At 38.5% G+C, this 16,917-nt stretch overlaps 1 protein-coding gene across 2 annotated transcripts; it reads right to left on the minus strand.

Annotated features, from left to right (window-relative positions):
* Nucleotides 1-3,503: 3,503 nt before the first annotated feature.
* LOC130211288 (cholinesterase-like) lies at nucleotides 3,504-12,765 on the minus strand. 2 transcript variants are annotated; one of them, XM_056442031.1, is made up of 10 exons: nucleotides 12,726-12,765; nucleotides 11,760-12,068; nucleotides 8,905-9,133; nucleotides 7,509-7,641; nucleotides 7,265-7,416; nucleotides 6,777-6,963; nucleotides 6,113-6,423; nucleotides 5,298-5,507; nucleotides 5,042-5,199; nucleotides 3,504-4,551 (listed from the first exon to the last, which is right to left on the minus strand). In XM_056442031.1, the coding sequence occupies exons 2-10, from the start codon at nucleotides 12,058-12,060 to the stop codon at nucleotides 4,457-4,459; spliced, it is 1,776 nt and encodes a 591-aa protein (XP_056298006.1). In that variant the 5' UTR covers nucleotides 12,061-12,068; nucleotides 12,726-12,765; the 3' UTR covers nucleotides 3,504-4,456. The 2 variants fall into 2 exon arrangements, with proteins under 2 accessions (XP_056298006.1, XP_056298007.1); XM_056442032.1 differs by lacking the exon at nucleotides 12,726-12,765 and having other exon boundaries at nucleotides 5,049-5,199; nucleotides 11,760-12,138.
* Between the last annotated feature and the right edge of the window lie 4,152 nt (nucleotides 12,766-16,917).

The raw sequence follows: 16,917 nt of genomic DNA on the forward strand, positions 1-16,917 counted from the left end.
CTCTCGGGTGAGCCTGAAGTCCACCCTCATGTCACTGTGGCCATCAAAATACAATGCCAGCAGTGGCATTGCAACATTGATATGGCAGTGCCGCCTGGGACTGGGTGGCTGCTGTAGAGTGTGTGGGGAGGGGAAGGGAAGATTATATTAATATGTAAGTCATTTTATCAATAAAATCTTGTCATTGAGGTTTTGTAGTCTTTTATTGCGTTTTCTGATTTATATTAGAATTGATGCATGTTTGTAACAATAATTAATATGTCTGTGTGTTCAATTGCTAATTGATTCCTGTATCAGGGTAAACTTAACTACAACAGAGATGTGTATAAAAGTACGGTCAGTCAAAGTAGGCCTATTACTGTGTGAATTCAAGCAGATGATGCCTATCATTTGAGTGGATAATTCTTAAAACTAATTGGAATCTAGGGACAAACATGTACAGATTTGTCATGTTTTATTTCCATATGGTGTGTATGTGGATTGCAAAGAAGAAGGCTACTTCTGACAAAGATAATTGAGAATTTAGCATACCTAGCTAGGAGAATTTAATTGCAACTACTACATGAAGCTATGCTGTGAAGGTAAGGCAAAATCACAATTAAATGTACATACACGAATCTCGACTTCAGCCAGAAGGCGGAGGCTCCTGCTGCGATTGTGGAGGTATCGCAGTTTCCACATGGGGTGGAGAAAGGGGTAAACAAGGGACAAAAAGAGGGCAAGAAGTGCATTCATTTTGTCAGTTTAAGGGTTAGGGTTATTTGCGTACGTCACTCCCGGCTTAATTTCGCGGGTGCCGTGAACAGATTTGCGTCCGTCACTTCCGCCAAGTGGTTAACGTAAGTGTTCCATTTGAGACAGCACTTATCAGCGACGGAGTGCACTACAGATGTCAGTGCACTGTATTGCAGTGCACTGTATTGCAGTGTACTTCGTAAAGTGTCCGGTAGTAGACACAGCCTTAGTCTTTAGAAGAAAAAATACCTTTTAATCGCGATTAATGAATTTCAAAATGTGCGATTAATTAGTTAATTTTTTTTAATCGATTGACAGCCCTAGTGTCCTATATAAACATGTTTATATATATAATTATACTATTATATAATTATATAATATATAATAATTATATTGGATGAATTAACCATAAACCCGGTGCTAAAGGAGAAACAAGAGGGAAACCCTAAAAGGGACCATAATAGCTTAATGAATAGGTCATGAAGTATTGGAAGAGTTATTTAAAAAGATGATACAGATTTTATCATCCATGGATCCAGTTAAGGGTCACACAAAGCAATTGCTCAGTAACTATCAATATTCTGGAGTATTTTAGGAAATTCCAGGAGGGACTTTTCAGATATCAGGTCACAGTCAGATTAACACAATTTAAAACATTTTACCAAAGCGATAGGACTGGACAGGTTTTATAGACTATGAACATGTGATCAGTCCCTCTACTGTAATTGTGTGTCACTCTGTATTGCTAGTTCCCCTCAGTATGAAAATACAGTTGCTTACATTCTGCATTTAGCTGTAATAAATGATTATTTTCAGGCTGTGCCTGCCCTGATTGCGCGCTCCTGAGCCAAGTGGTTGCCTCCTTTAGATGCTGAAGTAAGGCTACTTTACCACTACTATCTTTTTGTTTTGAAATGCATATATTTTGCCAAACCACTCCGGTTTAAAATACCAAAAACGTAGGCGTTTGAAAACGCTACCGATGCCCTGTTAGTTTAAAATCTCTGCGGTTGCGTTGTAATGTGGAGCGGCAGAAATTAGGATGTTTGAAAAGGATGGTGTAGACACCCGTGTAAGCTACTTAATTGGTTTGATCGACTACTATTGTTTCATTCAACATTGATAACATATTACAGGCGTCATTGATCTTGTTGTCTTGTTAAATTTGTTATTTTTCTAATTCTACTACTGACATGTGGAGGAAGCAAGCTATAATTGGAGTGTTTTGCAAGCATCCTGTCCATCGAGGTTATCAGCCTTACTGAGTGGATGTTTGAAGTCCCGGTTTGAAGCTTCGAGGAAGGCGACGGACAAAAAGAACAAAGTAAATTCCTCCTCTTATCAATGCTTGTTTGGTTCAGCCCAACTATTATGAAGTTCACAAAAAAACTGTAAATGGAACATGGACTTCCAGCCACCCGGCAGAGTGTGAAAACAGACAACAACGAAACCGAGAGGAAACGAGTGAGAGATCTGTGTGGACTTTGATTTGTAAGTGTGTTTTGTAAATGTTGAAAGTAAATTTGAGGTTTTGCTGTTTGAAGGAAAGATAGAGGACATGTGGTTTTCCATCAACAATTTTAATTACATGCAAAGCTTAAAATATGAACAGGTAACTTTTTTTCAGGCGTGAACTTTCTACTCAGTTCATTCTCGTTAAACAAATGTTGATCTTTCACATTAAGCGTTGTCATTCTTTCGACAATGTCTGAAAACTGAACTGTGGTACAGACACGAGTCAAAACAACTAACCTGTGAATCAGCTTTAAGTCCTTCAAAAAATTTACATATTATTCCACAATGAAACTAGTTTTTACTCCTACCACACCACTTGTGGCAAGGAGGGTCCTTGGTTGAGTTAGTCCATTGGGTGGCTCGCCATCCAGTATCAGTCTACGTGATCCATGTGATTCCTCGGCTCCTAACCGTATCAACAAAAAAACCTAAACTACAAAAGGTCACAAAGAACATTTAAGTTTACACAAAATAAATGTCAATAGCATCAACCAAAGCTCTCTGAAATACTCAGGGAAAACAAAGAAAAAAGCCACATGCAATAAAACAAAATAAAAGTCACTAGTGAGTCACGAGTGAACATCGCTTACGTACACCCTGCTGTCTGGTACGGCAATAATCAAAACAGGAAGTGACCTGCCTTGACCCAGATATTTAAGATGCTGGTCCTGGATTGGCCAATGATATGTTTTGCTTCAACAAGCCAATATATCAGGGGGTTACACACAGCAACAGTCACCTACTTTTACTTTGTTTTAATTGTCAGCTTTCTCAATCCCTGTGGTCATGCCTAGTGAGGAGCATCACCTTGACTAACATATTGAAGATATTCAGTGGGGGCTGAACAAACTCTGGGACTGTACCTTCGAAGACTTCCAAGTATTTTAATAAGATCCCTTTTGTCTTCCTTGTCTTTGGAGTTCTTCTCCCTCTCTCACTCTCTACCTCTTGCTCCACCATAATGTTTTTATCTTCAACTATTAAGGATCAGGCACATTGTCGACAATGTGATTCCTTTTGGAAAATACCAAACATTGTTGTAAACAAAGGTGCGCTGATGTCACTGTTAATGCCAGCGGTCGTGTCTCAACAGACTGCCTTTGCCAAATGTGCACCTTCTGCAATGTTCCTGCCCTCAGTGTAAATCTTAGTTTATATCCTTTTCTTTAACAGGACAGCAAGAATAACAGAGCAGAAACCTCAGAATGGAGGTACATCGAAAACCCAATTGTTTCACAGATATCCAGTTCACACTCAATTAAATGTTTATTTTTTAGCAGACAAAAAGGTAAATAGTCATCAGATGATAGCCAAGGGGCAGGAGCTTTGATGTCATTTGGCTTACCTCTATATAAGTACATTCAAGGTCACTAATCAAGGTGGTTTATTCCTCTCGAACATCTCATTTGCGTTTTGTATCAACACTCTGGACCGCTGCTCCGTGATACTGTTTATTATCACATTACTGTCTTCCATGACAGGAGAGGAACAATAACACAGGATGCTAAACTGAGAAACACTTCAGATGACAAGAATATATGTTATTTAGCAAGTAGTAACCAAACCTTTGATATTGTTTTAAATTGAGAACATAAACAACTTGAGGTTTACATTATGCTATATGTTGCTTAATGTTATTTTTTTAATAAAATGACTGACTGACAATAGTACACATTTACACCCATTACAAATGCCAGTTGAGACACCCAGATTGTATGCACGTTTGCATTCAAATATGTTTACTTCTGATAGAAGAAACTGCTGACCCTGCACATAAACATAAAACAGTATAGAACATGGAAAATGAAAGACAAGTAAAAAAACTGGTAGCTGACAATACGAGAAATACAATAAGAGGGTCATAACTTAAACTACCAGTTTCTTTTGGAGAAATTATGTAGCACGAACACCTGCAAAATAAATTGAACTGTTTGATCACTTGTGAAAATAAAATGCCTGCAGGGCTTGTTGCTATACCATGATATGTGAACAGCTGCATCTCTAAATGAAACTATCGCTGTGAATGCTGGTTATTGAATGAACAGTTGCCACAAACAGGAGCATTTGTTTAACTAACGCACACACACCGTATACAGTAAGTTTCATACAAACATTCTGTAATTACAAAAACAGTAAAGAACAAAACAACTATATGTTATGTAATCTGTTGGATATGGCTGACTAGAACACAGGTGTCTTCTCTATATCAATAGGTCAAAGTTATGACTGATAAAATGAGGAGGAAGGTGTAGTTACAGTGGAATAGAATCCCATTTGCTGTAAGACAAGACTGGAGATCCTCTGTGGAGAAAGAGGCAGAGAGAAGGACTCATTACATTGTAATCTAAAAGTAAGATGTGTACGGATATGCACACATATGATATGTTCCTGTCACTTTCAATTAAATGGATCTAAAAAAAAACGGTGCTATTTTTGCATGATCAGTCAATAAGTTATTACAAGACTAAAAGTGAATTCTGGAGAAAGACGGTAATGGTGTACCACCATAGAGATGTCTATTCAATTCAGTTTATATGAGTCTTATTCAAAGTGTGTGTGAGATCAGAGTTCACTGATATGATGATTGACCCTACTTTCCTCCCACTGAGCCAGCCTGGATACAAATCTCGTCCACGGACTTAAACAAAGCAAAATACTTTCCTGGCAAAGTCTGACACAATGCCTCTTACTACAGATAACCACATAGTTTTGTGTTGATTCTAGTGTTGAGTCTTTGGGAGGGATTGATGGATAAGATAGGGAAGTTAGATAGATGATAGATAGGTGTTACCTGTGACCTTTTGTACTTTTGGAAGGAATGTGTTCCAGAGGTGACACTCTTTAGCGTTCATCTTCATCTTTCGTTCTGGAGGGTTGGTGTTCAGAGTGACATACTCCTGCTTTTCAGGGGTGAACGTGGGCCAGTTATCTCCATCAATGCCGGGATTCCTGACAACAACAAAAAACATCCCATCAAGACAATTCAACAGTGCCCTTAGGGCCCACCAACAGCTTGAGTTACTGAGTGTCTATCTGATTATGCATACCCTGTCCGGGCAAAGTTGGCCCAGTGTTTCATGAATTTCTTTGTCATGTCCACTTCCTTCTTTGTGTATCCCAGTGATGCATTTAGAGGCATTCCAAAGACAAACTCTATCTCATAGCCGTGCATAGCGCCCATCCATTCTGGCCAAGGATTGACGGAGGACCGGTGGTCGAATGAATAAAGGAAAGTCTTACCACCATGTTGAGAGTACCTGGTAATAAATAAATGAACAAACAACATTGAAATATTTTGGCACTTAGGTTTGATTAATTAGAGATAGTGAAAACATGAACATGTGTCACAACTACAAGAAATGAGGATTGACGGTTTGTAAAAAATTTTTTAGAACCATCCAGTTGGACAGGGTAGTATTCACAGACGAGACCTGCATGAAAAAGTGCAGGCAGCTCATCCATTTGAATAAGAGGACACGGGTCAAATTTAGCTTTTCGGATCTTGTTGCATGTTGGTATCTAATAAATCTTCAATTTCATGGGATTACTCAAACTGGACTTTTCTGTATTGCATTGTACTGTCTCATCTGTCCCTAAAACAAGGATTTAAGAATTAATAAAAAGTAAAAGTGATATGTTGAGTGAAATGCAGACTTGCCTACACCTACGTCACATTACAAGATTCATGTAAAAAATAGGATAAATAAACATAAAAGATAAAGAAATTATAGATAATATATATTCATACATCTGTCAAAAACTAATTTAAATGGACAATTGTAAATATGCAGTGTGCAGGAAACATTCACTGATGTTAATGTGCAAGACATGGCTGAGTGTATAACAATGAATTGCTCCTTACCTCCGAGCAAACTCTAGCGCAGGACAAGTAATCATTTGGTCTCCAACCAGACTCCCCAGCGAGTCACGATTTGTCATACTGTTATTCTCATCTGTCCAATCAGTGTAGTGAAACGTGGCCATATCCCTAGTGGCATCACTTGCATGTTTCATTGAAATATGCACTCCTTTCAGGAACTCATCTCTGGTGATAAGACTCTGACCGGTGTTGTTAAACCCAGGAATTGCATAAATTAGGAAGTAGGTCCCTTCTTCCTTGTTTATGCCAAACAGCACATCTTTCTTTGGAAGCTTACCGGTACTAAGCAATACCTGCAGAGAAGAAAAAAAGGCGAGTGATGTTTGTAATGCAAGAAAGTTGTTTTTCCTACTTTCTTTGTCAAAAAATACTGCAATAATTACCCATTGAGCTTAGTTTTGATGTTTTGATGATACCAGGATACAGTTGTTTAGGTCAACGTTTCTTAGATGTGTACTTATGTCAACTAAAGTTCAGTGTATTTTCATGTGTTAAAGGTTTGCAAGTGTGCCAGGCTGGAAATATAGTTATTTAAATGAATCTAGAAACAATTGCTTTTGATGTTGACATTTGTCACATCAGCTTATCCAGAAGACCTGTTTCTTGTGCATTTGCCATAATAACACACACATGCACACACACATACTTCAACTGTATCTTGTAGGAAGTGTCCATCAACGTAAGGGCCAAAGGGTATGCCTATGAGTGAAGGCCATACGATAACATCATATTGCTTCAATGTGAGTTCCATAGGATCAGCCTGCTGCAGACAAGCTTTCATATCAGATGGAGACGATTGGGGACAACCCAGCAGCGTCGCCAGTTTCGTAGACCTGTATATTGGCGTAGAGAAGGGAGCAAGGCAATCGGTGACAGAAGGAATTAGGAGGAATGTGAGGGAGACAGAGACAAATTGTTGACACATTTTGAGAAAGAGAACTAATATTTGGAGAATCTTTGACCAAGCACCATGTGTACATATGCCCATGCTTGTGGTGAAATACAAAAGAAAGTGAACATTTCATGGCTGTGAATGTATCCTATTCATTTGATTGTCATCTTAATGTAAATGGTTACATGTTACTGCTTCATACAATCAATTAGACATAACAAATCTGAATTAGTACACCCTACCTGCGCCAGGTCTCATCCTGGCTGAATATGGCCCAGGGTGCATTAGGAGAGCCACTTTGCATCACAGCTCTTTGAAAAAGACTCTGGCTCCCTGGAGAGATCAGGTGGAAGCCCACAGATGCTGACCCAGCGCTCTCGCCAAACAGAGTCACCTGGATACAAAAGCCAACGGCTGGTATTATTTTTTGTTTAAAAGTATAAACAACTCTTATTATCTGATTTTAGGACACGATTTGTTTCTTACCTTTGAAGAATCCCCTCCAAAAGCAGCTATGTTTTTGGCAACCCACTGGAGGGCCAAGCGCTGGTCCATCAGGCCTGCGTTTCCCTGGAGGTTCTTATCAGCAGGAGTAGTCAGGAACCCAAGAGCTCCGAGTCTAATAAATGAGCAGAAGAATGAGGAAATATGTTGACAGCATTTAACTGGAGGTGAATCCACCTACACTTATCTTGTTGACTCCACAGCCCATCTAAATGAGTTAAGAGAAGGACTTTTCACATTCATACTTCTTTGCTTTGCTTATTGCACCAACTATCATTTTTGATGACCTCTTGCAACTTCCAATGTAGGCAAAATCCTGTGTTAATTGTGATGAAGAGATCCAACTCACAGATCATTGTTTCACCTACCATTATATTAAGGGGTTGCTCCCTCATTGTGAAGGTTAAGTTAATTTTGTTTAATTTAATGTTCTAAGTATGTTAGGTTATCTTTCCTATAGAACAGGTCGACACCTTGTTCTTATATTAAACAAACTAAATGGCCCAGGGTGGTGAAGATGGCAACACTCTCTCTCCTGCAAGTAGCACCCGGAGTAGCTCTCCTGCTCCGGGTTCAAGTACAGAAACGAGCCAAAGTGCTGCACACCCTGACCCCCCTGCACCACCTGCTCCCTGACAATCAGCAAAAGTTCAATCACCACCGGATGACAGGTTTTGACCCAACTTGGCTGTCAGAGGGGAAATACTCCTCCTGGCTGTACAAGACTGATCTCTGGTAAGTAAGTAAATACAGTACATACATAAATACATTACATGAAAATATAGATAGACAAAATACAGTACAGCAAGTGATCTCTGGTCCACTCAGGGTAACTTAAAAATGTGAAATGTTGACATGATATTGTCAGGAACAATAAACTGTGTTACTAATATCATTTTGAACCTTTTGAAAACAAGACACAGCTGGCCATTCTGTGACAACTGTCCTCAAAATATAAGGAGTTTGGTGTCTTAAACCCAACCATGGGTTCCATTGCTCTGACATTCCAATGAACAGATAAATACTTTTCACAATGGGATTTGCTGCTTTTAGCTCTCACAATTTTAAGCTATCAGCTGTCACTTTTAAAGCTTCACAGTTCATGTATTTGCAGGTCAAGACAAACATCCACAACAGGCTGCAAGGAAACCATCTTGCCTGCCTGCGGATCTCGATAAATGGGCCAGATGTTTCTGACTTTGCATATCGAGAGGCTCTGGAAATGTTCCTCCGAAAGCTAAGAAAAATACACTGAAGTGACAAAACCTGCACACTGCAAATATTCACTGTGTTAATGATTATCAGGGAGTTTTCAGTTCCATACAGTAACTATGTGGACTCATTATATAATTTTTTTTAAGTTTACCTCAGTTCTTACCTGTAATTCATTGATACTATAACAACATCTTCAGATTTACTCAAGAAGCGACCATCATACAGATCCAGAGAGGATGTTCCTGAATTGAACGCGCCTCCATAGACCCAGACAAGGACATGAGCCAATGGCTTAGGCTGAGTTTTGTTGAAACGTGGGGTCCAGACGTTTAGGTACAGACAGTCTTCACTTAGAGGAGTGTTTGCGTTCCACATTTCTGAACCGTAGAACCCTTTTAAAAAAAAGACAATATTCATCAGTCACTAGACAGATTGGGACTGTCGTCTCGCAATCAAACACTCATATCCACTCCTATCTCTGTTCCTTTGGATATTTTGAAATGAGCATAGTTTAGTCATGCAGTCAGTTCAATTTCAACTTCATTATGACATTTTATTGTAGCCTAAGTTGTATTTTGAGGTAAATATTAGCTGATGTTCCACCTAACTCATATGGCAGTTTACAACTAATATCACTCAAACAGTTACAGAAGAAGTTTAGTTTCTCTTCACGAGCACCACTTTGTCCAAAGAGAGAACTGCGGTCCAACATCAATCTCTATCTGCGTTGTCATATCTATATTTGGAGTACATTTGGCCATTATTTCTGGACATATGCCTGGCACTGGTTGAAGCTGGTTACTGAATGACCCGACAGGTGGCTGTGTCTACAAATAGATATGTATGCATGACCCTCTCTTTGTGTACTTATGTGGTTGTTTATGCATAATTATGTTTGCTCATCTGCTAAAATGTCACCAAACAGTTTCTTGCCAATCACATCCAAGATGTATTACAACAAGTAACATTTTAGAAAAACTCAATACTGTGTTTAACTTACACTCAAGCTACACAGTAGAATTGGCAGTGTCAATTCAACATTTAAAGAGTACATTAACACTCAGCCAGAAAACATATGGTCCCCATCTACAGACTGTTAAAGAGCCACTGTGGGTCTGTGGTTAGCAGGTCTGTCTTTCAATCAGGGGGTTGGTGGTTCAATCCCTGCCCTTGTCAATGTGTCCTTGAGCAAGACACTTGACCCTGAATTGTTCCCTGTAGCTGTGTCTACGGTGTATGAATGTAACACAATTGCTTTGGATAAAAGTGTCAGCTTAATTTAAACTAGTGATAACATTTCAGAGTTAACGCAACTCTAGTAAGAGTTACTAGTCTCCTCTGAGAAGTGTCAAACATAAATAACTCTTGTAGTGTTATTTACATTTAACACTTGGACTAGTGTTAATCAAAATGAACACTTCTCAGTGTAGTGTAGAGTAAAATAATAACTCTTCCCAGAGTTGCGTTTACTCTGAAATGTTAACACTATGTTCAGTGTTACTTTATCACTCTAAAGATAGAGTGTTAAAATGTATTCTTTAAGTGTTTAATTGACACGGTCAATTTTACTTGCAGTAAAGGGGAATATTTTTGGCTGGTGCTGAATAGCACCATTCATGAAGACATAATATACAATTAAATTATATATGAAGTTACAATCTAACAAAAAAAGTATTTTACTACCGCCATTTTGAAAAAATCAGCTAACTGTCCGTCACAACTTGAGAACACTGAGCGTTAAATATAATGTACACTTACGAGGTTGAAAATACTAAAAGAAGGGGCCATGGGTTTTTCTTGTGAACACAAGAAACACGACGCAATTTGAAGGGAGCAACATTTAACGATCCAAATGTGAAAAAGAACCAATGAAATAAGATTAAACCCTCAAGCCAAGTTGATGGATCACCCCATTCACTCATCATGTTTAGTACTACAAATTCATGTGTGTGATAATTGTGTTTAACCTTGGTCCTTATTTTTCTGACTATCTTACATTACCTCAAACTGAGAATTCTACATATGAGAAGGAACTAATTAAATGATCATGCCCTGCTGAAAAGTTGACATCTCAAACGTTGGCATTTTGAAATGTTTTCACCATTCAAAGGATGCACATTTCTGTACATGCACACTAGACCATACCCCACTGTACACGTACACTACGTCACACCCCAATGTCGCGATGAGGTGTGAATTATATTTGACGGGAGAAGAGAGGTTGGACTGTTGCACTTAATGTTTCTGATAATTATTAATATTAACTATACTGCAATATCAAAGGTTATATTTCGCTAAATATAGAAGAGCAGTCTTTGGCATGCCCTGCTCCGGCAGGTCAAATGGGACTCCATGTTTGCAAAAATGGTGCTTGGTGCACAACAACAGTACTTGTGTTTTGTTCAGAGTGGTACTTTGCGTTCAATATTCATATTGAATGCAAAGTACTGCTTAAGCAGACATATCTGAAACCATGACTAAATACATTTTAAATAGACGTGAAGGCGTAAAGATGTTTGTTGAAATGAACCAAATGAAAACATTCTCCAAGTACACGTGTACACACAAAAGCCATAGCAGGTATGCAGTGAAGGAATATGTGTGTTTGTGTGCTGATTTGCATCACACCTCAGTTTCAAAAATACTCGCATACTACATATTTTGTTTGCAAAGAAATGCTATGCAGCTAACAGTAAAATTAAAAATATAATAAACCTGGAACCCAGAGTAGACCTTGCAAAATATATTTGATATATGTCTTTGTTGCACACACTAATGACTTGTATATACAATATTAAATGTGGTGTGCACAAACCAATTAAAGATGGTCTTTTGGGACATCATGGGCTCTGAATAGTCCTGGTGAGTCATCAAGTACTAGCTTTCTTTTTTATGAACTAACTAGACCTTTTTGGCAGGGCTTTAACCAACCTACTTGAATAACCTGCAGTACATGTACACAACACAATAAACTACATATGTAGGCATTGTGCCCATCTGTGTAAACATGTACCCTACCTGGAAAGGTTGTGTCCGGCAGCTGGTAGCAGGAATTTGAGAATTGTGTGGCATCCCTCACTCCTTCCCAACTCTCTGCTGGCTCTGGAGGACTGAATCGCAGTTTCCCCACAGGTGGTTTCCCATAAGGAATTCCTAAAAATGCTCTAATATTACCACCCAGCACAGAAAGCAACTTCCCTTGAACTTTTCCATCGCCGGTGTTGATTACAAGATCATCTGGCGTGGCCGGTGATACAGTCAGGAAATGAGGTAACAGAAGAAGAAGGGTGATGCGACTGCAGGGAGATAATTTCGCCATTGAAAATCCTGGAGAGATAAAAGACCACACTCACTTTATTGTAAATTTATATTTATCAATATGTAGCCTATTAAATTAAATTATCACACTAAATAATACATAAAACCAGTGGCGTTATTATAACAACAAACATGGCCCCCACTGAACGTTACCAGAAATAAGTTATGCTTACATACATCCTTATGAAGCTATGTCAATACAGTAGGCTACGGTGGGTGTGGTATCATCAATTTAATAACAGTAACTTGAGTAAATAACTGGAGTGCTTTCATAACCACAGGCATGAACATATTTATTTTTAACCCGTGTCCGTGGAGAGTGCTGTCAAAAAAAGTGCGGCTCAAAGATCCAGTTCCCAATTACAAATCACCACAGAACACCAGCTGCGGTGCTCCTTCGCGCAGCATGTGCGTCACTAAAGACATCCTCATATATTTGGAAAAGAATACAACTCGAGTGATTGGAAATGTGCAAAGCGCAGCGGACTCTTTGAGTCAGCTCTACTTTCGAGAGACAGTGACAGCATGCATTGTGAGGTTACAGAGGAAAAGCCGCGTTCAGCGGGGCGTTAAGAGAGAAATGGAGACGCTCCGGGTCAGATCAAACACGTCCTGGTGTTGAATGTACCAGGACCAATTGATAAAAAGGCTAAAGGGACGTCTTACCTTGTCAGACTGCCTGGCTTGAATGAATAAGGAACCTGTAATGATGGGACGAAGAAGGCGTGGACACAAAGCCTCTGTACAGTATCTGGGCTGGCCATGTGTGCCTCCCACAACGACAATGGCTACTCCTACTACTACTACTCCCAACTATTACTACAGTAATAGTAATAGCAATAAAGATAATAATAATAAAGTGATAGAAGAACAACAATACTGAATTAATATTAAGTGTACACTTCTATCCAAAATAGTAATAGTAGGCTACTTATAATTATAAGAATAGTAAGTGTATCTTCTGGGCTAGACTGTATTCATATATTCAACACTCAAAGGAAAACACTAAACAGGTCAGGTGTCAGATGTCTGTCTGGTAGCCTACGATCCTAACCAGTGCAACACTAACAAATTACAAAAATGACATATACATGATCTGTTTTCCAAATCCTATTTAAGTAAATGTATTATCACCTAAATTATAACCTTAAAACGCTAAAGACCAGAAGAATGGCTCCTGCCACTGTATCATTTTACATGATTTTATTAGATTGGAAAAACTGATGCATCAGTCTGTAATATACATTTTACTCTATTGTATTGTTGGTGATGTGGGACTAACTGTAACTACATTTGTAGTTTCCAGTAGTTCCCAACTGAGGTAATTATGGTGTCATTATATAATTAATAGGGTATTTAATACCTCAATATTGCTCAATATTTGATATTCCTTTCAATGTTGTAATTGTTTTGTGTGTATTATATAATTATATTATACACACAAAACAATTTGTGTGTATAACGTATACCAAAAGTATACTTTTAGTATACTATAACCACATTATAAATATTATAATCTTGTGCTAATAATATACCGAAAGTTATGAACACATAATAAATGTATTAATATTGTGATTATTTTATACCAAAAAGTATACTTTTATCTTATTCCAATTACTAAGTAAGAAAACTGTTATTACTATGCTATATTACTTTGTATACTACATACTATTGTCCATTACAATATTATAAATATACGACTAGTATCCTAAAGGCTGAATGAACTTCCCAGTTAGTAATCATAACCACTGTTTTGAATTAAAGTTTACATGTAATACTAAAAAAAAACACAACACTGAAGCATCAAAATGTTTAACTATGAACAGGATCCATATTATGTAGTTTTTCTTTGGCTATATATACTGCTCATTGTTACACTTTCGCCTAATGACCGCTCCCACGTCCGAGGCACTCGTCTGTAGACATTCTTTAATAACACTATAGCCTATGTGTTATTAAAGAAGAGACGAAAGATGATGTCACAGCATATTCATACAACATATTCTTATATTTTGACTCCACAGGACATCCTGTTGAACCAATGTTATTTAAATCAGTAAATCAGTATTAACATCGAGGAACTATATCAATATAACATACCAATATTCTACTATACCGTCCTGTCTGCCAATAAAAAAATGCTTCTTTAAAAAAAAAGTAATAAGTGAAAGATGACGTGATATGTTAAGTGCACTGTACGTTACTTTTAAATATGTAAACAGATAAACTAATTTCTAATTTCCCTTCCCTGTCGCCCATGTTACTGCACCGTTAGCTAGCTAGTTAAGTTAACTGTTCGAGCAACCATGTCGTTTTGATCATTTCAACAATAGAAAAGGTTATGAAGTGATTTTGATTACTATTTGGGAAGCTAATTCAGCCTTTAGGATACTGGTAGTACATTGATAATAGTATGTGGTGTATAAAGGAATATAGCATAGTAATAACGTGTGCTTTCTTTGTATTAAGAATAAGCCAACAGTGTATTTATTTAGTGTACTATAATCACAATATTACTATATTTAGAATGTGTTAATAATATACCAAAAGTGTAATTTTAGGTATATTATTAGTACAATATTATTATATTTCTAATATGATAATAGTATACCAAAAGTATACTTTTTTTGTAGTGGATTTTATATGCACTTCCACATGTAAATGAGAGCCTCTGTTTTAAATGAATACATAAGAAAAATAAGATAATTAATAAGGGATATTATAAAGAATATTATGAAGAATGTATTGAGGAAAACCTAGGAGAAAAAGTATGATCACTGTGTTATTATTGTTACTGTAATGTTGATTCTAAGATGTGTTATGGTTATCTAAATAATAGGATGACTCAGGTATGAATGAAGTATATTGATTCTGAGATCATAAAAAACCCTGTTTCCTGGCAGAAGAAGCTTTTATTTTGAAGAGTCTTCCCGAAAACCGGAAGTGAGAAACAGCTGGCGAGCTCTTCGGGGAAACCTTGGCTGTTTATCAATACAGTAGCTGAGTTACAGACTTGTGTTCTTTTGGAGTTTGGACTTGGTATTTTGGACTTGGGAGTCCAGATTCCAAAGGACGGGAGGACGCAGGACGGTCTTTCTGCAATTTGAACAGCAGCTGACTTGACTGCGTCACCCATCAGCTTTTCTTTATTCCAATTATTCACTGTTAATTATTTTTACAGCCAAACAAAATATGACAACCCTTATTTTTGATTGTGTGTGTGAGTCTATATATATATATATACACATTCCTGTAGGTACATGCTGCACAACATAGGGAGATTACATCCTCTTCTTACTCAGAAGGCGGCAGAGGTTCTGATCGAGGCTCTTGTCATTTCACGCCTAAACTACTGTAACTCCCTTCTGGCAGGTCTACCTGCTAAGGCCATCCAACCTCTGCAGATAATCCAGAATGCAGCAGCTGGACTGTTCTTCAACCTCCCTAAATTGACCCACACTGCTCCGCTCCTCCGTTCCCTTTACTGATTACCGGTGGTTGACCGAATCTGCTTCAAAACATTGGTACTTTGTCATGACCCAGAGTTTTCTGTCTTTTTGTGTGTCTAATTTTGAAGTCCTTGTGTCACCTGTTTCCCTGTGATTGTCTGCCCTGGTCCTGATTGTTTCCTTCTGTGTGATTGCTAGCCCCGCCCTCATTGTGTTCACCTGTGTCTCGTTCCACATTTGTCCAATCACCTCTGCCTTCTTGTGTATGTAAACCCTGTTCGTCTCATTCCGCAGTGTGGCTTCATACCTTGTAGTCGTACTAGCAGGGCTCTGAAGTGTCGTGCTTTTCGGTCTTAAGTCACGCACTCCCGCCACACATCGTATTTCTCATGCTGAAAAAAACTCTCGGCTATTTAATGTTTTAATGTGCCGCAGCGCGCAAACATGAGCTGGCCACGCTGCCCTCACCGTGGAGGAATCAAGCGCTCCTCTGGAGTTCTGCTGTGAGGTGCCACTTATCAGCCAATCCAAAAAAAGAACTGGGCTAAACAATAGCCAATCAGAAAAAAAACCTGTATCTGGGTAAGATTTAATCCAGAAACCAATGAAAATAAAGCATCCTGGAATTGCGCGCGACTAACTAATATTCAAAAATTTCGTTCTGCGGGTGGGAACGCTTGGGACGTCTAGAATCCGTCTGTCGCTCTCGCTACGACACTCGTGACAAACTTGCATACCGTGCTGCGAATGGATCTGGTCCCATCTACATCCAGGATATGGTCAAGCCTTATACCCTAGCACGTTCACTCCACTCGGCAACTACCAGTCAACTTGTGACTCCATCACAAAATCAAGACTGTTTGCTGTTCTTGCTCCTCAGTGGTGGAACGAGCTCCCCAATGACATCAGGACAGCAGAAAGTCTCTACATCTTCCTTCGTAAACTAAAAACATATCTTTTCTGGCTTCACCTTGAATAACAAAGGATTAGCCCTTCAGTGACAGTTGAATGATACTTACTTATGATATTTTTGTAGTTTGGCTTTCTTGACAAAATGTTACTTTCTTGTTGTTCTGATTTGTACTCATGGTTGAATGCACTTATTTTAAGTCACTTTGGATAAAAGCATCTGCTAAATGACGTTTCACGAGTCCACGAGAACACCAGTACAGACAAGAACGCATGTTGATAAACGGTCCTTGCCTCCTTTTTAGCATATAGCATGCTGTGTTATTGAAAGGTATTTGCATGTTAACCTTCACCAGGCACGTGCACAGACATTTTGGGGGGCAGGCGCTCAAACCAAAAAAAGGGGCACCCAATGCCACAAAAAGTATTCTGACAGAGTTGAAGCATTAGCAGCAATACATCGATGAAGCTGTCCTCCACCTGCGTCTCCTCTGGCAGCA

This window comes from Pseudoliparis swirei, chromosome 20, assembly GCF_029220125.1.
Source record: "Pseudoliparis swirei isolate HS2019 ecotype Mariana Trench chromosome 20, NWPU_hadal_v1, whole genome shotgun sequence".
Taxonomy (NCBI): Eukaryota; Metazoa; Chordata; class Actinopteri; order Perciformes; family Liparidae; genus Pseudoliparis; species Pseudoliparis swirei.

Coding starts and splice junctions, on each gene's coding strand:
- LOC130211288 (XM_056442031.1), bottom strand. CDS start 12,060: ATGGCGAAATTATCTCCCTGCAGTCGCATCACCCTTCTTCTTCTGTTA. Junction 9,134..11,759: donor GCCGGACACAACCTTTCCAG/GTAGGGTACATG, acceptor TTTTTTTAAAAG/GGTTCTACGGTTCAGAAATG. Junction 7,642..8,904: donor ATAGTATCAATGAATTACAG/GTAAGAACTGAG, acceptor CTCATTTATTAG/ACTCGGAGCTCTTGGGTTCC.